Source organism: Lagenorhynchus albirostris, chromosome 16, assembly GCF_949774975.1.
Source record: "Lagenorhynchus albirostris chromosome 16, mLagAlb1.1, whole genome shotgun sequence".
Lineage (NCBI taxonomy): Eukaryota > Metazoa > Chordata > Mammalia > Artiodactyla > Delphinidae > Lagenorhynchus > Lagenorhynchus albirostris.
This window is the reverse complement of record NC_083110.1, coordinates 60,606,457-60,629,929: the sequence shown is the minus strand read 5'-3', so window position 1 is coordinate 60,629,929 and position 23,473 is coordinate 60,606,457. Positions and strand designations below refer to the sequence as shown.

Here is a 23,473-nt window from a genome sequence, read left to right as displayed (position 1 = left end):
GCACAGAGAGGTGTAAGGCAAGTGCAGAAGACTCGAGAAGAGTGGAGCTGGGGATGGGAATGATGATCAGCCATGCTGCCACTCACCCCCCTTGGCCTCAGTGATGAGTGTTTGAATAATCCTCTTAGTGTATCTGAGGGACAGCTCTCAGAGGTGCGGGCAGGATTACATTGTACTGAATTCCATTAAGCCTTTCTTTGGTTAATGACTGAGCAAAAGCTTCTGATCTGAAACAAAACTGAAACAGATCCTGACAAACAGTTCGCTGAGCAAGGAGTGCAGTGAGGCTTTCTTGCCCCGAATATCTACCAAGACAGGGAGAGCATCTGCCTTTTTCACTTTTACAGTCATCTGGAGAAGCTCTGGGAACACCAGCTATTCAGTGCTAATGTGAGGGTCTTCAGCTTGGGGAAATGAATGAGAAATGGGTCACTGTCTTCTTTCGTCATCCTTCATGAACCCAGGCAGCCCTGAGGTCAGATCCTCCTCATGCTGACATTTATTGAGCTATACAACCAAGGGTGATTCTCTAAAAGGTCCTGAAATTCAGTTTCCCCCTTTGAAAAATAAAGATGATGCTATGTACCACACTGAGACCCTATGAAGATAAAGTAGAATAAAGAAAATAGTAAGATGCACATGTGCCAGATATAAATTTGACACTAAATAAATGTGAGGTCCTTTTCCAACAAAGACAACAATTCTTCCAATTTGCTGATGGGTGGGTAAAGATTGGTGGGGTGGCTAGGTGGAAAGAACATTCTGAAGAATCACTGCTTTGGAAATAGGAACTTGCAGATTTCCGAACAGCGGAAGAGATTTGCAAGTTGTGTGGCTGATCTCATGCCTTTGAGCTGAATACAGAAACGTTTGTGGTCCCTGGAAAAAGCATAACCACCTTCTAGACCAGAACGCCCAAGCTGCATCTGACAATATGAGGCCCCTGGATAACGAAACACTATGAGTGCCACTCTTCCTGTAAGATGCACTGCACAGGAGACATGCCACTACTGCCCACCATGCCCATGGAGACACTTAATTAACAAAAGCAGCCGTTCCTACTGAACCGTGATAACACAGTCTTCTATGCAGCTATTACCAATTACTCAGAGGTGATACACAAAATGAGAAAAAAACAAAACTGACACCCCTAAACCAGACATACCCATCCATGTACTACCAGAAAGGCAAATACTTAGGTTCCAATACGTAGCTAATTACAGAACAATTCTCTGAGACTAAGGGGAAACACTCCTTGCTATTTTGGCCTAGGAAGCAACAAGCATTATAACTTCCATGGAGCCTCAGCAGATCTCTTGGGAAGAAGCAAACAGGAATCATTTATTAGAGATAGACACGGCAAAGTTTTGAATAGAGTGAAGAGATCGCTATGCTGAAAGGATTGATGGACATCCTGTAAATACAGAGCCCCTCCCAGGAGTCACTCTGTCTCAGCAGGAGACACTGGGGAATCATCAGCATCTGGTCTGTAATTGATGTTCTGCTGTAGGAACAGACAGGAGGGATTGATCAGAGAGAGGGCAGGACGTGAGCAGAGAAAAGGAATCCAGTGAGGGCTCTGAGAGAATATTTTAAATTCTCAGAGAAAATACTTAAAAGGTGGGCAGAGGAAGAGGTACCTCCGTAGAAGAGGAAGAAGAAGAGACTGAAGAGGTAGGGAGAGGAGCTGGACTGCTCATTATCAAAGGAGCGAAGGAGAGAGGCTGCTTCAAGGAGGAAGGAGCAGTCAGGAGATTCCAAAGCTGTAGACGAGTCCATGAATATCATTACTGAGTGGTGTTGTCGAGACACCATTCAAAGATATCTTTGATGAACTTGGCAAAGGTAATTTCAAGGAAGTAGCAGAGGCAGAAGTCAGTCTCAAGTGGGTTAAAGAGAGAAGGAAACGAGAAAATGGGATAAGGAAGGTAGAGTGCTCTCAAGAAATATGGTCGTGAATGAAAGATGGGTCATTTCTAGAGAGGAGTATGGGGTTCAAAGAAAGTTTTGTTGTTTTGTTTTAATTTAAGGATGGTAGATATTTTAAAATATTTAAACACCGATGGAAAGTCGGAAAGAGGGATGAATAAGCTTAAGGCAGAGGGGACAGAAGGATAAGCAATAAGCCAGGTCCCTGAAAAGTTAGAAGGCCTGGGAATGGGTGTTTGGATTGAGGAATTTTATCCAGGGATGCGAGTGATTCTTTCTGTCTTGTAGAGTCCACCCTATCTACAATCCTGGATGCATAGCAGGAACTCAAAGAGAGAGTCTTTCCAATTTGTCTTGAGTTGGGTTCCCCCCAGAACGAAGGCCTGAGACAAGGGCTTTTGTGCAGGTAGTTTATTTTTTCAGGGGGGTTGTTTGGGTTTTGTTTGTTTATTTTTGAGAAATGATTCTAGGGAACAGGAGTGGTGGAACTAGGAAGCAGGAAACAAGGAGGAAGGGAAAGCCATCCCAAGGTGCATTACTGAACTGGTCATTACTATAAGCAACTGGGGCTCAGTTCTTCTGGGGACCCTATGAAGATGGTAAGGCTCAGAAGGCCCTCCTGACTCAGGAAGAGAGGAGTCCTTATCCACCGGCCCATGACTCCTATTGCTCAAATTGTCCCAGAGGATCTCAACAGCCTTGAAATTCAAGGTATGCATCCGCACCGGAATGACTGAGGGGTCTATCGTGAGCCTCCCCAAGTCCAGAAGCATGGGAAATGGGACACAGATGTTCAACACAAAGGTCAACTAAATATTATTACTTCATGATCAGATCACTATTTTGTGTTTATTCATGGAAGTATTTCAAATACTAACAACTTTTACATCAAGCCACTAATATCATTATAGGTGTAGAGACACAGCCCAGCTACATGCTATTTAAATACCTCCCACGAATACTGGGGTGCATGTATCTTTTCGAATTATGGTTTTCTCCAGATATATGCCCAGCAGTGGGATTGCCAGATCATATGGTAGCTCTATTTTTAGTTTTTTAAGGAACCTCCATACCGTTCTCCATAGTGGCTATACCAATTTATAGTCCCACCAACAGTGTAGGAGGGTTCCCTTTTAGCCACACCCTCTCCAGCATTTATCATTTGTACATTTTTGATGATGGCCATTCTGACCAGTGTGAGGTGATACCTCATTGTAGTTTTGATTTGTATTTCTCTAATAATTAGTGTTTATTTACAATAGTCAGGACATGGAAGCAACCTAAATGTCCGTCGACAGAGGAATGGATAAAGAAGATGTGGTACATATATACAATGGAATATTACTCAGCCATAACAAAGGACAAAATAATGCCATTTGCAGTAACATGGATACACCTAGAGATCGTCATACTGAGTGAAGTCAGACACAGAAAGACAAATATCATATGATATTGCTTATATGTGGAATCTAAAAACAAGGCTACAAATGAACTTATTTACAAAACAGAAATAGAGCCACGAATGTAGAAAACAAATCTATGGTTACCAGGGGATAAGGAGGGAGAGGGATAACTTGGGAGACTAGGATTGACATATACACACTACTATATATAAAATACATAACTAATAAGAACCTGCTGTACAGCAAAGGGAACTCTTCTCAGTACTCTGTAATGGCCTATATGGGAAAAGAATCTAAAAAGGAGTGGATATATGTATATGTATAACTGATTCACTTTGCTGTACACCTGAAACTAACACAACTTATAAATGAACTATACTCTGATAAACATTAAAGATAAATAAATAAAGACCTTCCATTAGTGCTGCCTGTTAAAAACACTTAAGATTTTGAAAGCGCTTCAAGGATATTCACCTGAAGATGTTTTTATTGGATTTCTTTTGAAGATCATCTCTGAAACGCTTTCATTTTTCTTTAAACTCCTGTGTTGTAAATGTGCCCCTAATGATGAAATTGCTATTTAACATTCAAAATCTCTCCCATTAAGGCCAAATTAACATCATTTAAAATATTGCCAAATAGCTTTTCTTCTAATAATTACACTCAATTTCTGCCTCAGGGCGTTTTTCTTTCAGAAAGATAACAATTTATTAGGGATACAGTGGCCACATCATCGAGGCTCTTCTACCTCTCACGTAGGTGCGTAAAACGGGCTCTTAAAGTATCAAAACCCAGGGCTCTGGGGACCAAGATGCTACAAGAAGGCACTCAAGAGTCTTGAAAGATATCTACAGTTATCTGTACACAGATATGTGTATCATTGAAAGTTGGTTTCTTTGATAACCAACACTATGGAAGACATGTGGGACGATTTTATTATGCACATATGTCGATAAATGACTTGAAGCCATGAATAATTAAGGAATGAATTTGGGGGAAAGATTTAGTAAGCTTTCATGTGATAGGCTTATAAAAACCCTTTAAAGAGAAGGTGCATACACAAAATACAGAGAGGCTGAGTTTTGCACGTGGATTAGTCTCTGATTCTTGCATTTTATAGGGCTCCTAATTTTCAAAGCATTCCAAAGCCATTAGTAGTTTCAAAGCGTTCCAAAGCCATTAGTAGTACCTCCCTTGATCCTCACAACAACCTTCCAATTTAGGCAGAGCAAGTAGCATGATTCCATTCTACAAAGATCAGGAAATTAAGAATGCAAGTGAATTGCCCAGTGTTCCCTGGCTGGCAGGTGGCAGATTCCTAATTACAACCCAGGTCTCTGAGTTCAGGGTTCTTTTCCCCACATCAGACCACTAGCTACTCGAATCATAAACTGCTTCAGAGCAGGGACAACGTCCTCCATCTCTAACATGCTCCATTGCACCTGGAGTATTTCTAGTGGCTCAACAAATATCTGTTAATTGGTTACTTGTACTTGCTAATTGCTAATACTTCTAGAACATCTCCCAACGCACAAAAATAGTACAATGGTGCTACTTTTCTATGTTTACACACACAACTCCTAAAAACGAACAGCAACTTGTATCTAAACTACCCACTGGTTTCACTGTACTACTGGAATCATCTGAGAACCACTCTTATGGACGGCATTGCTCCACCCTCAGATTTCCTTGCTCTAGAGGGGGCTTCTCTACACAACCTCACCAGGGGTCAAAAGGGGCATTACATAGCAGATGGTCCTGCACTGTTACTGGTCTCCTTGTGGATATGAAGAAGGATCTAGCAGGGCTGGGATGGCCTCTTCCCTCCTTCAAATTTTCTGCTCTGTCCACCCCTCCGGAGTACTTTATTTGGATCTTAATTACGGATCTGTTCTTTCTCTTATACTTTAGATATCTGAAGATAGGTCAGCATCATACTTGCTTTTGTTTTTTTTAAATTCAACTGCATGCAGTGAAACTGAACCCATACCACATAAAGGCCACCTCCTGTGCCAGAAGAGAGGAGAGGGCCGGGCTTCCCGTAGCTCAGGAAAGACACACAAATCCCTTGTGATGACTTATTAGGGCTCTGCTCCTGTTTCTTCAACACACTCCCTCATAGCCAGGGTATGAATCATATCACTGAAGGGATTTTACTGCTAACCACCGCCGAACTGCCTATTCTCCAGAATAATCGCTAGAAAAGCTACTCCATACGGAGAAAAGACAAGATTTCCAACCATCTTGGCTCACGACACAGAAGAGAGGAAAGGGCCGGGCTTCCCGTAGCTCAGGAAAGACACACAAATCCCTTGTGATGACTTATTAGGGCTCTGCTCCTGTTTCTTCAACACACTCCCTCATAGCCAGGGTATGAATCATATCACTGAAGGGATTTTACTGCTAACCACTGCCGAACTGCCTATTCTCCAGAATAATCGCTAGAAAAGCTACTCCATACGGAGAAAAGACAAGATTTCCAACCATCTTGGCTCACGACACAGAAGAGAGGAAAGGGCCGGGCTTCCCGTAGCTCAGGAAAGACACACAAATCCCTTGTGATGACTTATTAGGGCTCTGCTCCTGTTTCTTCAACACACTCCCTCATAGCCAGGGTATGAATCATATCACTGAAGGGATTTTACTGCTAACCACCGCCGAACTGCCTATTCTCCAGAATAATCGCTAGAAAAGCTACTCCATACGGAGAAAAGACAAGATTTCCAACCATCTTGGCTCACGACACAGAAACCAACTTCTCTCTCTCTCCCTCTGCCCCTACAGAGGAAAGCCGATTTCTCTTTTATCCACGTGGAACGGAGGCATTTCAGGCAGACACTTTCCCATTAAAACAAGGGCTCTTTGGGGAAGAATTAGCTCCTTTTGATTTTACTACAAAACCCCAGGACCTGGGCCTCCTGCACAGAAAAGGCATTGACAGATTAACACATTTCACAGTTTTCTGTACATCTCCAGCTCAGCACCCCCAACAGCAGGAGATCAAACACTAGGTTCCCTAAGCAAAACCACCAAGATGGCTACCTTTACCTCTCTGTCAATGAAAAAGTAAAAGGGGAGGCAGAACCTTCGGGATCTAAATCATAGGAGCTGCATGAATACGTCTATGGACCCTCCTACCACACAAGATACAGGATAAAAAATAATAACATCACGCCCAGAAAAAGGAAATTATGACTGCGCCTGGGAAGCTTTCCTTTAGAGGAACAAATGGGAGAGCGGGAATATTTTATGCAAAATTAATATCATGGGAAGCGCATTATGAAGAGCTTAGCTAGGTGTTTGGTTATTTAAACTGCACTCTCAAATGCATATACGTGTGTACATAATGACTCACTGTGGGTAAATAATTATGCCTTAAATACATGCACCTCATTTATAAATATGCAGAGAGAGGATATAAGCCTGGATGTCACCCGAATTCCTAGTGGTTCAGTTGTACACACACACAAAAGCCTGACTTTGACCTATGCAGTCAGCAGTGCTATAACAATGTCAGTGGTTTTCAAACCTTTCTTAGCAGCAGATTCCTTTTGTCAAATAAAAGTATTAAGGACGCTGATATACAGAGCAAACAAAAGCAGAATTATACTTTTAAGGAGGGCTATGGGTCCTGAACCCCCATTCTCTTCCATTTTTGTTAGCATCTGAGACAAGTTCCCTAAGAGCCAATGTGAGAGCCACCAAGAGAAACACTGGGCACAAAAGGGTAGGAAAGAGTGAGGGGACAGACTGGTCTCCTTTTCTGCAAGGTTTTGTCTTTTGCTCCCTTAGAGTTCTATCTCCGGTAGCACTAAAACAAAATATAAAATATCAATACTTTTAAAAGTTAGAAAATTTAAGTGGTAAATCCCTTAAAATTATGAAAAACCAAACACACCAAAGCCCCTTATGCCCATCCTGCTGTTATTTAGCTATTCAAATTGTAGGCATAGAAGTGAATAATCTGCTTTTGCAAGTCTCCCCTTTAAAAGTCAAACTATGGAAAAATGGCAAGACTTTCAGTGGCAGCATAATCCTCGGTGTCCAACTCTCCACAGAGATGTCACCCACAAAGGCTGGGCTGGACCCAAGCCCAGGTGCGCTATAGCTTTCCCCAAAACCGCTCTTTGGCAGACTTCTAGCCAGGGTAGGAAGAAAACAACCTACCCTGATGCCCTAATATCTTGCTCAGATACAAATCTGTGGGTTTAAACAATGGAGGAGAAGCTACTGTTGGTCTAAGGCTTTTCTGCTCTTACAAAGGTCTTCTTTTTTTTTTTTGCGGTACGCGGGCCTCTCACTGTTGTGGACTCTCTCGTTGCGGAGCACAGGCTCCGGATGCACAGGCTCAGTGGCCACGGTTCACGGGCCCAGACGCTTCGCGGCATGTGGGATCTTCCCGGACCGGGGCACGAACCCGTGTTCCCTGCATTGGCAGGCGGACTCTCAACCACTGCGCCACCAGGGAAGCCCACAAAAGTCTTCTGAAGAAGCTTTATTTCAATGAACGAATGAAAAATCCTTGCTCTTTCCTTGCTTCAGAGGTAGATATTCATCACTGCAGTGCAAATCTTACCTTTTCCATAAAGCCTTTACTGATCCCCACTTCAATTTTCAAAACTCATACTCTCCAAAAAAATAAAATAAAATAAAGACCCACACTGATTGCAGAAATGTATTTGAGATGGCATCCAATAATTTTTTTTTTTAAAAAAAGGCAATTAACGGGCTTCCCCCGTGGCGCAGTGGTTGAGAGTCCGCCTGCCGATGCAGGGGACACGGGTTCATGACCCGGTCCGGGAAGATCCCACATGCCGCGGAGCGGCTGGGCCCGTGAGCCATGGCCGCTGAGCCTGCGCGTCTGGAGCCTGTGCTCCGCAACGGGAGAGGCCACAGCAGTGAGAGGCCCGCGTACCGCAAAAAAAAAAAAAAAAAAAAAAAAAGGCAATTATCAAGCAAAAATATAAGAAAGGTGCCAAGTCATCAAAAATGGCCAGTGGTATAGGAGAAAGGAAGAAGAATAGCATAAAGCTTAATGCAGGGAAACTGCTAAAATTGACCCAAAAAATCAGTTGTGAGCTTTTTAGCAACTGCAAAGAGGGAAACACAAAATTATCAGTATTCAGTTAAAGGAAATAGACAAGGTTGACCTCTTCAGGACAATTTTCTAATTTACTTTCCAGCCACTTCACTCCCTCCCATAATTACAGCTGTCCTTAGATAGAGGTTGTGATATATTGGGTTGGCCAAAAAGTTCCTTTGGGCTTTTCCATAACAGAAAACCTGAACGAACTTTTTGGCCAACCCAATACCATGGTCTCTCACTTCCCTCACTTTACCTATGTCTTCCCGTCTGCCTGCAGTGACCTTTGTCCTTCACTTGTCTAACTGGTACTCACAGTCCTGCTGCCAGGAAACTTGTACTGACCCTCCTCCCAGGGCAAGGTGAAGAGCCCTTCCTCCTCAATCCAAGAGCAATGCATGTTTTCCACAAATACAGCTCTCATCACACTCCATTGTAATTGCTTTGTTGTCTGTGTTCCCCACTGGGCTGAATGTATTTGAATACATTTAAATGAATGAATATAAAAAGGACATTGAATAATATAATGGATAATTCCTGGACAGCAGTTCTATAAAAATACAGAGACATTCTACATATGGTAATTTCTTATACAGTGAGCAATTGCCAATTACCCTAAATTGTCTTATATTGTTAGTTGGAGAAACAAGACTCCCTTGCTTTAAAAAGGTAACTAACTACACTCCCTGAGAATAAGGACACGTCTTATCTTCTCAGTTCAGTTCAGTTCAACAAACTTTTATTGAGTTCCAGTCATTATGCTAAGTGCAGGAAAAACTATGAGGAATAAGACATAGTCCTGTCCCCTTAAAGTTTACAGACCTGGCTCATGAAGCATAATACACATGGATAAGTAATCAGCAAAGGAGTTTGGTCTAATCCTGATTGACTGAGGATGTCAGGAAAGACTTCCTACAGGCGGCATTGTCTAAGTTGAATCTTAAAGGATGAGTTTATTTGATAAAGGGACATTCCAAGCCAGAAAAGAGAATACAAGAAAGGCATATTAGGCAAGAAATGACATGGTGCAAAAACGACATGGTGTATGCATCAAGACTAAAATACTTTATTTTTATTGAAGGGTAAAATATAAAAAGGAAGGTATATGGGGAACAGTGGTGGGAAAGGAATTCACATGAGGCTGATGCAGTAGGTAGGATCCAGATAGTAGAAGAGCTTGTAGGCAATGTTAAGGAAATTGGATGTTAACCTATAGGTGATGAGAAGTCACTGAAGGCAAGGATATTGACTTCTATTTTAAATAAATTACTTTGGAAGTAGTGTTGTGAACAGATTGGAGGTGGGCTGATCTGGGAGCAAGAAAATTAGTTAGCAAGTTATTGCAACATTTCAGAAAATACATGATAAGGGTTTATAAATGGTTTTAAATAGCCAAGTAATAATGGCGCTTCCCCCCTTTTCCTTTCATAAATCATCCTGGAGCAACAAGAAAAACACGAAAGAAAAATGCAAATTCTATACTTAAGGAAAAGATAACCCTGAAACACTAAATGTGGAAAGGAAGCCAAAGGCAGTGAAGGACAAACAGGGTACAGACAGGCACCAGAGCAAAAATGCCTACAGCTACAAATCTTAGATCAAGCTAGAGATACAGAGTTCTCTAAAGAGGATATTTCCTAAGGAGCAAAACTAACAACGTATTATTTGGAACCAAGGGAATGTGGCTCAGGAATTGGCAGTGGGAGTGTTTCCAGAATTCACTGGTGACAAGGAGAAGCTGGAGAGGCATGGCTGCTAGAGAACCGCTCAGGCAGTTTTACCTTATAAGAAGAACCCACTAACAGACTAATAATCTTTAGTTATATGGAACCTCACTGAGAACAAAGGGGGACTCTTGTTAAGCTGAAAGAGAGCCTTGATCAGAGCCCTGATCCCCAAGATGAACCTCCTCAAATAGTTCAGCCAGACGAGCTCATGTCATTAAAAAATAAGTAATGATGAAAAACATAAAGAGAGAAGAAAACAGCACAAGAGTTACAAAATAATACAACAAAATAAAAGAGAGAAAGGAACAGGAAAAACAAAGAGCAGACATAGAACAAAAAATGTTTCCATGAACTAAATAAAAATTGTGACTACACTGCTACAAATAAAAATAACCCACATGATGCCATCACCTCTATAAAAGAAGAAGTCAAGCAGAAATACAAGAGCGCAGGCGAGATATGTTGAGACAACAAAAAGAGATAAAATATAAGCTGGCAAAGCTCATGAAAAAAGTTAAAAACAACAGCAGCAAAAAAGGCAAAGAGGAGCCTGGACACGGCTACATACTCATTCAAGGACAGTATGAGTAAAACTGTTTTTATAAATTTCATTTTGCTCAGGGAGTTAAACATACTAGAAGAAAAATAAGATGTCTCCCCTTTGTCTTTCTTGCCTGTTGTACACATCCTAAGTGCCTTGAAGGAAGAGAGCCAAAACAATAAAACTAACGTATATAATAAACAAAATACATATTTCAAAATATAAATCACAGAAACTTTTGAGAAATTAAAAAGGAAGAAGAAATTGAATTAATTGAATGAGACATATTCCATGGAAAAGAATCAACATAGTATTAACAACCACAAAACATACACTAATAAAGTAAATAGTATTCAAATATATGTGTGTGTGTGAATATATATATATATATATATATATATTTTTTAAGGGACTTTATGTATCAAGGGCGAGAAAATATCAAGACCCCTAAAAGGGAAAATATGAGACGAGCCAGACACAGTAACATTCAATAAGTTAAGGGAGCAAAGTTTTTATGGAAAGCAAATGACATCTTTTATACCTTAAAAGATGATATTAGGGCTTCCCTGGTGGCACAGTGGTTGAGAGTCCGCCTGCCGATGCAGGGGACACGGGTTCGTGCCCTGGTCCGGGAAGATCCCACATGCCGGGGAGCGGCTGGGCCCGTGAGCCATGGCCGCTGACCCTGCGCGTCCAGAGCCTGCGCTCTGCAACGGGAGAGGCCACAACAGTGAGAGGCCCACGTACCGCAAAAAAAAAAAAAAAAAAGATGATATTAAAGCATAAAGGGGATAAACAAACATCTTTTCAACATTCCGGAATTCACCTTTCTTGAAGACATTACTAAAGGACAAATTTCAGACAACCAAGAAACAAATGGGAAAACTATAGTAAAAGGACCACTGAATAAATTTACCTAAAACTAAAATCAAAATAAATGCAGGAATGATGGTTCAAGCAGAATATAAATGCTCCAAATGATTTAATTAACAAAACTGGGGTTGGATAGAAGGGAGAACGAAGGAGGTCATAAACACACATGCTGGTTTTTTTTCTACCTGTCTTCAGCAGTGCTTAATAAAATATTTAAACTAACAGAATTATAGGAAAGCAAACACTAAGAGATAACATAACCAACCAAAACTGTGTGGTAGAGGAATTAAAGAGAGAGGGGAAGAAATAGAAAGGCATGGACATGCACTAATTTTAAAATTGGTCACAAGAGGAAATCAATAGATTATACAAAAGTAGAAGATGTGCTATGTTGTATAAAGTTATATTCATAAAGCTTGGTTAGAACAAATATTCAAAATCCTCAAACAAATACATATGCAGGAAAGCAAGGAAAACAGACCACATAATGATTTTTGCTTCTTAAAAAGAAGCAATTAAAACTAAAAACTAAGCATACACTGTCAGAACTAAGATATATTTGTCACATCAGTCAGTCAATCCTCAAACTCACCTATGAGAATGAAAAGACTCTGATTCAATATTGATGGGCAACCAACTTATATTTGCACCCGCAGTATGTGTAGTTATTTACTTGCAACCCACTGACATCCTTTATTTTATTTCTATTGTAGCCAATTGATAGTTGCAAATAACAGCATTTAATCTGTGTTTATTTGATGATTAATGAAATTCAATGTTTCTCTCAAGAGTATTGGCCTTTTGCATTTTTTGGAGCATTGCTATTCAACTGCTTCCCATCTCTTTCATAGTAAAAAAAAAATCCTTAAAACAGTCTTCAAGGTCCTGTAGGATCTACCACCCTGCGCCTTCCTGATGTAATCTCTATATTCTCCAAGTGTCATTTACTACCTCCCTCATCTTCCCTGAACTCTATATATTGGAGTGTCCTGTGGCTCAGTCTTTAGATGGTTTCTCTTCTCTAGCTACACTTACTCCCTCGGTGACTTCAATGCTGCAGTTCAAAAATATCAATATGCGGACACCCTTCCCATTTATATATCCAGCCCCTACCTTCCCACCATTCCTGCTTCTAAACCCAGCCTCAAATTTCTAGCTGCCTACCCCACATCTGCATAAGGGGCACAAGAAGTGCAGGGAACAACAGACCTAGCTCCACATTGCCCTCTGACTACGAACTTCTGTCACTCTCTCCCTGGTCATCACCCAACAAGGCTTTCCCAGGTCATCCTAAATAGCAATAACCACAGGCACCCAACATTCAAGGCCCCTCATTTATTTTTATCCACAGCACTGCCATCACCTGCTATACTTTGTAGACAGATAAACAGATGATAGTAGAAGACAGATAAAAAGATACAAAGCAACATTTACAGAACATTGTTTTGGTGCTTTACAGGATTACAAATGTAATCCTCCTAGCAACCCATGAAGTAGGTACTATAATTATCCTCTTTTTATAGATGAGTCAAACGAGGCCTAGGTCAAGGTCATGCAGCTAAGTGTGGCAAACCAAGGTTGGAATAAATGCTGGCCATCAGGCTCCAGACTACAGGTCATTGACCACTACCCTTCACAACCTTTCATATCTATGTATGTATGGATGTATACATATCACCTATATATTTTCCTGTCTCCCACTAGCATGTAAATGCCACAAAAGCAAGAATTTTGTTGTGTTCAATATCTTAACCCCAGCACCTAAAACAGGGGGCTGCAATGTAGTAGGGGATCAATAAAACTTTACTGAATAATGGCAATGCATATCTCTTTCAAACAAAATAAAATTTGATGCTGATTAAAGAGAAAAACTTCTATTGGTTTCCAGCATAATAATTCTTTTAAAAAGGAGTATTTCAGAACAGTTAGAAAAAAATTCTGGATTTCTGCCTGCAGTTACGGAAAACTTCATGCAATACAAAGAAAAAGGAAACAAGAAAATTGAACATTTTAAATCCTAAGTCATGTTGCCCAGAAACAGTTCTGCTATGTTCATCATTTTATGCAGGATTAGCATTAAGAAAAGGGCAATCAGATTGGTAAATTCATAAGTCATCCCTGTGCTTCTACCTTAAAAACATTAAATAGAGAGAAAGCAACAATAAAGCCTTAAACTGGGGCCATAACAATGGGAATGGAATGAAAGGAAATACTTGAGAAATAAGGTGATATTAGCAGAGGCTGTGGATTCATTTAATTTGATGACATAGACTGGCTTCCAGGTTTCTACCTTGAATGACCTGGTAGAGGGCAGTGCCACCAATGTGTCAAGTTCAAGGGGGACATGTCAATTACATATAACCTGTGGAATATCTAAGTGAAGATATTGAGATGGCTGTTAGATATGTAGGTCTACCGTACATGATAGAGGTCATAGCACGTTGACTTGAGAGTCATCAGAACATGGAGAAGATGCTCAAAATCATGAGATCTCCCAGAGGGTGAGGGGGCAGGGCAAAGATTAGAAGGTCAAAGGCAGAAAGCTGGGCAACACCAAGTGTAGTGCCTAGTACTGTATATTTTCCATTGCATGTGTTCAATAAATACTTATGAATAAGAAAATGGTAGTACCAATGACCTGTCAAGATTTAGAAAAAAATTCCTGAAATTCTGGCTGAGAAACAGTGATTATATAAGCACAAAGATCTCTCTTTCACTCCCTCTTTCAAGCTCGTTTTTGCCTGGCTGGCTACTTTTCCTATATCATAGTAGAGCTCAAAAATCTATGAGGCTTCATATATGTATACATATGGCTGATTCACTTTGTTCTACAGCAGAAATTAACACAATATTGTAAAGCAATTATACTCCAATAATAATAAAAAAAATTCATGCAGCTGATTTGTAAAAAATAGTGACCGCTACATGCATAGTCAATCAATAAAACAAGTAGACATCGAGCACCCTTGATTTGCAAAGGCCAAGGTTCAGGGTAAAATGTGTGTATAAAATATTGTCCCTCTTCTCAGAGAGTATAAAACGCAGTTTGGAAAGAAGGAGAAAAATCCATTAAGACTTAAATAACAATTCCTAATAGCCTATGTGCTAGAGGAACAGCAGGTAGTAAGAGCTCCAAAGATTCAGAGGAAGAGTCGTACCCAGACTGGAAGTTCAGAGAAGGTCTTATAGGGGAGATGGGGCTGATCTGGACTAAAAGACCAGGAGTGAGGCCGAGAAAGCCCTTTAGGTGTTTTCAGCTCTGAGCAAACTCAGGGAGATTCTGAAGTTCAAGGTTCCTATAGGAAGCAGTCTGGAAAACAACAGACCATAGAAGGGTGGAAAGGCAGAGGACAGGGGATCAAGGTTGCCTTCAAATGCAAGTATGATTTAGCTCAGTAGCATACACACACACACACACACACACACACACACACACACAAAGTCCATCACTCGACGGAGCATCTTCTTTTGTTTTCCCTCATTTTTGATCTATCTTGCACCTCCTTTCAGTGAAACTCAAAATCTAAAACGAGGCTTCCATTGCCTGCCTAAAAATATTAGTCCCCCAGTTTCTCTAGGAGTCACAGAGCTCTTGGAGTGAAGGATTTGGGGCTTGGACACTTGAGGGGGTGGTCAGCACTGGAAAGGGAGGGGAAGATTTAGTGAGACCTCAATTTTCACAGAAAGAAGATCCTAGAGATGCTTAATTTCTTGGAGATTCTCATTCCCACATGAGATAAGTCACTTTGGACAGAAATAGAATGTGGCTTTGATAAATTACTTATCTCTAATTACTCATCTCTAATGAGATTTGATTCTAAGTAATCTCAAACTCCAGCCTAAGTCCTGGTCATTTCAAGACCCCTTTGGTATAATAAAAGGACAATTCAACGGAAGGATTCAGTGGGCCACTGAAGTTCCCTGTAAACAATAAGGACCCATAACACCTTCATCTGTCACCAGAAGTCTGGGATCTCCCCAGCGGACCGTGTACCGAAAGCACAGGAGGGACAGCACCCCAGCTCCGCATCTTCACAGCCTCTGGAGAGCCACCCTCATCCTCCCAGCCAGCAGTTGGCTTCCCCCACGCATCCTCCCTCTACCATTGACTGCACATCTGGACTCACCTGAATGAAGATATATTCATCCTGGACGACCAGGGAACTGATGTCAATGGAGCGGGCAAAAGGCCCGCTCCGAGTAGTCTCAGCACATTCCTGGATCCTGCAGGTGAGGTAGTGAGCATCTGAAATGGGATGGCAGAGAGACACTTAGACACAAGGGGCAATGGTCATCCAACCTCTCAGCCCACAAAGCCCTACTTCCTGGGGATCGGTGATGCAATGTAAAACAACCATGAGACTGCATTTTCTCGTCCAAAGAATTTGTAATAATTTTTTTAAGAAAAGGAATATCTAGTTCAGGAAAGGGAGTGAGGAAAGAGTTAATCTTATATCCTACCAGCCAAAGAGTAAATTGGTACAGATTTATTTTATTTTATTTTTTTAACATCTTTATTGGAGTATAATTGCTTTACAATGTTGTGTTAGCTTCTGCTATATAACAAAGTGAATCAGCTCTATGTATACATATATCCCTATGTCCCCTCCCTCTTGTGACTCCCTCCCACCCTCCCTATCCCACTCCTCTAGATGATCACAAAGCACTGAGCTGATCTCCCTGTGCTATGCGGCTGCTTCCCACTAGCTATCTATTTCACATCTGGTAGTGTCAATGTCACTCTCTCACTTCGTCTCAGCTTACCCTTCCCCCTCCCCGTGTCCTCAAGTCCATTCTCTACGTCTGTGTCTTTATTCCTGGTACAGATTTTTGAAGGAACAAATTTGAAATATCTATCAGAATTTTAAACGTACATATCTTTTTACCAGCAACTCTAATTCAAGGGACGTTTTCTAGGGAAAGACTCATATATTTTCACAAAGAGGCAAGGGCAAAAATGTTCATTGTGGCATTATTCATAGCAGTGAAAAAGCAGAAGCTGGCTAAATGTCCATGAATTAAAGAACATTTAAATAAACAAACGTACACATATAACAAAGCACCATGTTGTGAACAGAAGAATTAGGTAGATACATATGCATCGTGTGCTGATGTCCCCAAGGTGCATTGTTCTGTGACCTTTTAAAAAATTATTTAGCAACATGTATGGCATAATCCAATTTATGAAAAAAACAAAAAAGAACAATGTCTTTATAAATACAGGTTTGTGCCATAACTGCATAGGAAAAAAAGTTTTAAAGGACATCTATATAAATTAGCTATGACTACTTTGGGGGAAAGGAATGGACTTAACGAGAGTAGAAGTGGGGCCTTTGCTTTTTATATTACATACGTTTTTCTTGTGTTTACAATAAGAATGTACTTACTTATCATAAGTAAAACCTGTATAATTACTTGTAAAATTTTCTAAAGATCTCAGCAGCTGAAGCTTCCTCAACCAACCCCCCAAAATTACGGCAGCAGCTGTAGCTGAACGAGAAATCCTCGAGTCTAAGCATTCTGATCGTGACGACAGGGTCACCCGAGGAAGACGGTCCATTCAGTTATTTGTTCCCCAAGGAAAAACCACAAGTGAATCTCTATAAAGAAACCTCTGTATACACTTGCTTTAAAAATGTCTATTGTTTATTTAATGGTGTTCAAAAATAATAAATGGGTCAAAGTGAAAAATAGAGGTCATTTTAGGATTAAAAGCAGAGAAGTCTTTGTTATCATCTAAAATGACATGCATTACTACATACATCTAATGCGCTTGCCCACTGAAATATGTGAACAGGTATGAGTACGTTTCGGAGGCTACAATGGAAGGGGTGGTAAGCGGCAGAAATAAATAAAGGCAAAAGTTTAAATAAACAAAAATTTATAACAACTGAGTGTAAAACAAGGGTACTTTAAATTTTCCCTAATTATTGACCTTTAATTAATTTATTGATTGATTGATCCAGAAAGAATTTCTTGTGTGCATATAATGTAGTGGGTATTATTTAAGCACCAGGAGAATGGCAGTGAATGAGACAGATTTTCTATTGTGAAAGGCCCTGCTGTCTAGGAAGGGGTTCACTCATAAAATTTATAGCTAGCTATTACACACATTTATTAATAAACAAAATGCTCATTTAACAAAGAACCATGTTTTGGTAGGAAATGAATTCATTATGTGCTATAGCCCTACTTTTCAAATGTCTGTATCTGGGCAAAGCCAATTTGCTTTGGTGCCCTTCATCCAGACACGTCAAACACTGATCTCATTCTCCCCATCAGCAGTTTCATCATCTGCCCAGTAGCTCAAGCCTCTTCACTTTTCTTTCCTCCACATGCCGTGCAATCCAGCTGGTTCCCAGCCCTGAAAAGTCTGCCTCTGAAGTGCTTCCAGCATCTCTCTTCTCTCCACGACCCCTGCCACTTGCCTGGAAAAGGCCTTCCCATCTGTGTTGCCTGCTGCGTCCATTTCACAACTGGTGCTCAGGTGCAGGATGGACTGGAAGCTGGGTGGGCCCGAGGCAAGGAACCAGCATCATCTCTCAAACCTAACCTCAGCTGAGCCTTCTCGGCTTCAAAATCACCCACAGTTCTGAGTGCCCGGGGACAAAGCCCAAATAGTCTTCTGTAAAGCAGAACGCCTTTTACGACTAGCCTAATGAAGTCAAATGTCTCAGGCGCCAGGCAAATACTGTATGAGGAAACTGAGCTGGAGTGAGATGATGAATGGCAGCGGGCGCGTGGTCTCAGTGTCAGGGATCACTGAGGAACAGCTGGGACTACAGGAAAATGGCCAACACTTGCATCTTCACAGGGAGCTGCTTCTCAGCATCAGTCATCACTGAGATGCAGGAATAAGATGTTCTGAGTTTCTACATAAAGCTAAGTGTCCCAGTTTTTTTAATGTGACATTTCCTAATGTTTATAAATTGACAGCTAATTTAAATTTAAAATATGGTGCAGGTCAAACAGTATTAGGCCAAACAAAACAAGCCTACAGTCCACCAGGAGCCATTCACTTTGTACCTCGACTCCGTAATTTGGTCCCTACCTATCGCTCCAGAGAATAGACTGTGCCCTGTCCCCACATTCCCTGACCTGTTAGCAAGACCACCTTGCTCCCCATTCTGTGAGTACCACCCGCAGACCCCTTCCTCTTTGTCTCTGTCCACAGAGAAAGCCGAGAATGGCCTGGCTTTCCGCTTCTGGCTGACAGGCCAAGGGAAGGCAAGAAGCCCAGGCTGCGCTTTGGAGCACCAGGCATAGTATTGGTCCCACCCAGCCTGAGTAATTTGCTCCTAGCATAAAGCACTAAAACCCAGTGAAACGCTGCGGTGAAGACATGTAAAGAAACCACAAGGGTTGACTTGACAACCTGCTTCTTTCTCGCCAGAGAGTGTCTTGGAAAGTCCCTTGTACTGGTAATCAAAGGTGTGCACAGGAGGACGTCTGCTTATCCCCCCCATGGGCTCATTTCTCCCCTGTCTATTTACTATTTACTCCCATACTTGGACACTTTGAAAAAAGAATCAAGCGTATTTGAGGCCACCCCATACAAAACCGAAACCTACCTAAACTGTGGCCACTGGTAGATGAGCTACTGGGTCACACTCATCCTCCTTCTTGGCTCCCCTGCTGCTCGCCACTGCCCAGCATGGAACAAAAGGTCCACTTTAACAGAAAAGCAGCACTAAAACGCGTTTGGGAAATCCACTTAAAATTCAGGGGCCTTGCAGTCTTTAGCCGGACTCATATATCAGAAGTCTCAACGCTTTTAATTTTCTAAACACAGAGATACCCACTGCCTGGTGAGAACCCCAAATGGGGGTCTGGGGAGAGGTACATGTCAGGCCAGGCTACCAGGTGGAAGTGACCGAGGGTGTCACAGGGGACTGGGGGTGTCAAAGGTGAGCAGGAATCACCACTTCGCTCAAGCTTCCAACTTGCAAAAGGTCTTAAATTTGGACTTTGGACATTATCTCCAAGTGAATACAGTCATAAGGATTCCATGATGAAACTGAAAGCAGATATTTATCATATAACATGAAATCCCCAAATAGGCTTCTAACAACTGTGTCCTTGTTTGTTTGTGTGTATGTTTGTCTTAATAACACAAGATGCCTGATAAAAAGGAAGCAAAGCGGTCCAGGTTTCTGAAGCATATTGTGGTGTGTGAGAGAAAGGCCTCTGAAGGTAGAAAGTGCTGAGTTCAAATCCTGAACTTGCTGATTGCCCTGGGCTGAGCAGCAGTTCCACTTTTCATCTGTGAGGCACAAACAAAGCAAGTGTTTGCCTCTCAGGACTGCCGTCAGGATTAAATGAGATGATGTATGAAAAAGGTTAGTACATTGTTGAATTTTAAAGGATCAATAAATGCTAGTTCTTTTTTATCATGAAGAGAGAAGGAAGGAGATTTAACACTCAGCATCCTTCTTACGTACAATTAACAAGTAATGTTCTGTTTTACTGTGGAGAATCAAAAGATCATGATAGCACAGGTCCTACTAGTAAAGTCATATTCTGGACTGACCTCACTGTCTACTTTCTCTAAATGCTATAGGTGTTCAGACAAGAAAAAGCACATCTGAGCTGGAATAATTAAGGAGGACTTGAAGGAGGAGACAGTGCTTGTGTTTAGCATGGATAGAGAAGTGTTCTGTGGGAGAAGGGAATTTCTAAAAAAGGGAGTGAAAACTGCACGTGGACGTTTAGGCAGGGAAAGCCCACTGAAGGCACTATATAATTACACGATAATGGGTGGACGTGGATTAATCTTTACTCTAGAACTGCTATTTCCCATCCTTTCCTTCAAAACATGCTCAAACGGAAAACCAGAAAGACCAAACTGAATGAAGACCTCATTAGGATACTAATGGGAAAACAAGACAGGGATTCCCCAAATGGTTAAGTCACATCATCCTCATAATTAATATATTTCTTTTGTTTTTGTTTTTTTTTTTGCGGTACGCGGGCCTCTCACTGTTGTGGCCTAACCCGTTGCGGAGCACAGGCTCCGGACGCGCAGGCTCAGCGGCCATGGCTCACGGGCCCAGCCGCTTCGCGGCATGTGGGATCCTCCCGGACCGGGGCACGAACCCGTGTCCCCTGCATCGGCAGGCGGACTCTCAACCACTGCGCCACCTGGGAAGCCCAGTATATTTCTAAGTATCAAATGTCTTTCTAATGTATTTCTGAGAGCTGGTGCGGTCACTTACAAAAACTAAAAGTCAAAAGCTTTGTTCCCTGTGAATAGAGAGATCTGCTCCATAAGTTTATCAGGACCAGGCCCTATTTCAACTAGCTGTACTGCTAGCAAGACTTTAGGGAAGGTGGTACCATTGCACCACTGTGTCCAGCCTCATGCCCCCTCATCTTACAGATGGCGGACCAAGGGTCTCATTTGGTGAGAAAGGGTGACCTTAGACTGACTGATTAATTTCTTCTGTATTGGGTCAAGGTGTATAGAGAAGCTGCATGCATCAGACACTCCCTGAGGTTCCAGAAAGCAGAGAACATAAGACTGGTTCTTGCCCTCAGAAGAATCCCAGGCCAGTGATAGAGACGGGATGCCTTGGGATCAGTGCTGGATCAGAGAACTGAGGAATGTGGAAAGAGAGCCAAGTAGATAACCCAACATCCTTAGTCTTATCTTCCTAAGACGTTGCTTTTCCACCAGCAGTTTTGTAAGGCAAGCTTCTCATGCATCTATATCAATGAGTTTCACCATGAAGTCCAGCATTTCTCACTCTGTCAAACCTTTCCAAAAGGATCACCTCCTTAGAAACCTGGATAAAGTCTTAGTCATCTTTGTTTCTCTCCTTGCACTGCCTTTATAAAGCTTCAGTAAATGCAAGTTAAGCTGAAATGAATTACATTAAAAGCCGATACATTTGTGCTATATTCTGACCTGCAATTATGTTTTGCCTTTAAGATTATTAAATATTCAAACTATCCTAAATGTCATGCCTCTTTGCCATCTCAGAGAAAAAAAAACTTTTCATGATTCGCTCAACTTCCATCCCTTTGGGTAATATTGTCAAAATTGAAAAAGTGAATTAAAATTGTGAACAAAAAGCAAATTCAGCTCTTCAGGTCTTTTCTTAGAGAAATACCCAGGAGCTATTTATTTTAAATAACAACATTGACTGTCAAATGCAAATAAGTGAAATCCAGCAGATTCCAAGAAACTCTGAAAAGTTATTTAGCTTCCAAAAGCGTCCTTTTCCTTGACTGGGGAGTGAGGCTAAACTATGTGTAGGCACAGGGCAAAACAAAGGATACTGACATTGTTCCAAATGCCTAACACAGCACCTGAGACAACAAAAAATCAGCAAAGCAAGAAAAGGTAGCGACTATTCCTTCCTATTGTGGATTTGCTCACAGGAGAATTCTAGTGCCTTTTCCTTCTAGTAAAGAAGGGGAACCTGGCAGAGTTATAGACATTTAGAAACCACAGCGATCCTGAATACCTCAGGATTCCTGATACTCCCCAGGGTTCTGGGATTTGAACCCAGGCGACTCGACACCAGAACCAGTGATCCTAATCGTTATGTACTTGAACCATGGAAGGAAAATCGGGCTGAGAATCAGACCAGAATCTACATTCTGGTTCAGTCCCTGTCACCGACTGTCTATGTAACGTTGGGCAAATTGTTACACATTTTGGTGCTTTTTGGAGAGTGATACAGTTTGAAAATTTCTAATCCATTCCAACCCTTTTTTAAAATTCTGAGATCCTTTATCAAAAACAATCCTATCTTCTCAATATATCAAGTAGATTTTAGTGTGCCTTGTCTAAATGAACAGAAGGCTTGCAATCCTGTTGGTTTAGCTCCCCCTCATCCTCTTCTTGGCCTCTGAGTTCTTAGAATACTGCTGGATCTCTGAGTTACACAGTTTACAACCATTGAACTAGTCAGTAACCCAAAGTTTTTTAAGAGCCATTATTCTATGTATCTAGAACCTACAGTTTAGACTTCAGGGCTAATAGTTTTGCCCATTTGATTACTAATGACTGCCTGGAATGCTCTGTTAAGATGTCCTGGGCTTTATCTTGGCTTAGTGAGAAAGGGCAGTAATTGATGAAGAGAGTTGATAATAGTACCAGGACAAGGAATGGTAGTCTATGTGCTGTGGTTTTGATTCTAGAAATTTCAAGTCTAGATGTCTAAAAACTTAGAGCTCATGTCGAGTTTCACTTATTACAGGGTCCTACAAGGCCCCCATATAGCTATGCCTGAAAATTTCCAATAAACAGGAATCAACTACTTAACAAAGCAGTCTGCACCATTTTGCGGTCCTCTTAATTGTTCCTCCTTTGTTCATTGAACTGAAATCTGCCTCATTGTAAATTTTACTCTACAATAAGATCTTTGTTATCCAACTGATGAAAAAAAGTATAAAAATACCTCTTATATTTGTGTATTCAAACATGTGAAGCACTAGAAGATTCACAGAAAGTTTGAAAAAAAATTGTCCAGGGTCAAACAGGCTCTAATTGATAGAGTTAATTCTCCAACTTAACTCTTAGGGCACCAAGTTAATACTCTTTCTATTGACACTCAATGGTCTCTTTGATGGAGAAGGTGTGTGTGTGTGACTGAGTAACTGAGTGAAAGAGAAAGAGAGAGAGAGAGAGAGGGAGAGAGAACATGAATATGAATATAAATATGAATATTCACAGGGGACATTGAGACATTCAGAGAGAGATGATTTCCAGAAGAGAATGGGAGAAAAAGCCATTTGAATCCTGAAGCTCATGGCAGAAACACGTTTCACACTGTTATTAGCCAAGTTGGTTGGCTCTGCCCTGTTTAAACCATGCCAAGGCAAGAGATAATTCAATGGCTTTAGTTTAAGGAAGTCTGACTCCCAAAGGGGAGGACCAGGACTGGGGAAGAGTGGAGATTCTTACACC

General features: G+C 41.3%; 1 protein-coding gene across 1 annotated transcript in view; it reads right to left on the bottom strand.

Annotated features, from left to right (window-relative positions):
* The window catches only part of SORCS3 (sortilin related VPS10 domain containing receptor 3), a 582,912-nt gene that overhangs the window by 124,505 nt on the left and 434,934 nt on the right, over positions 1–23,473 (bottom strand). Inside the window, exon 7 of the mRNA XM_060125698.1 lies at positions 15,684–15,802. Coding sequence (XP_059981681.1) covers positions 15,684–15,802 — 119 coding nt within the window. The remainder of the gene's footprint in view (positions 1–15,683; positions 15,803–23,473) is intronic.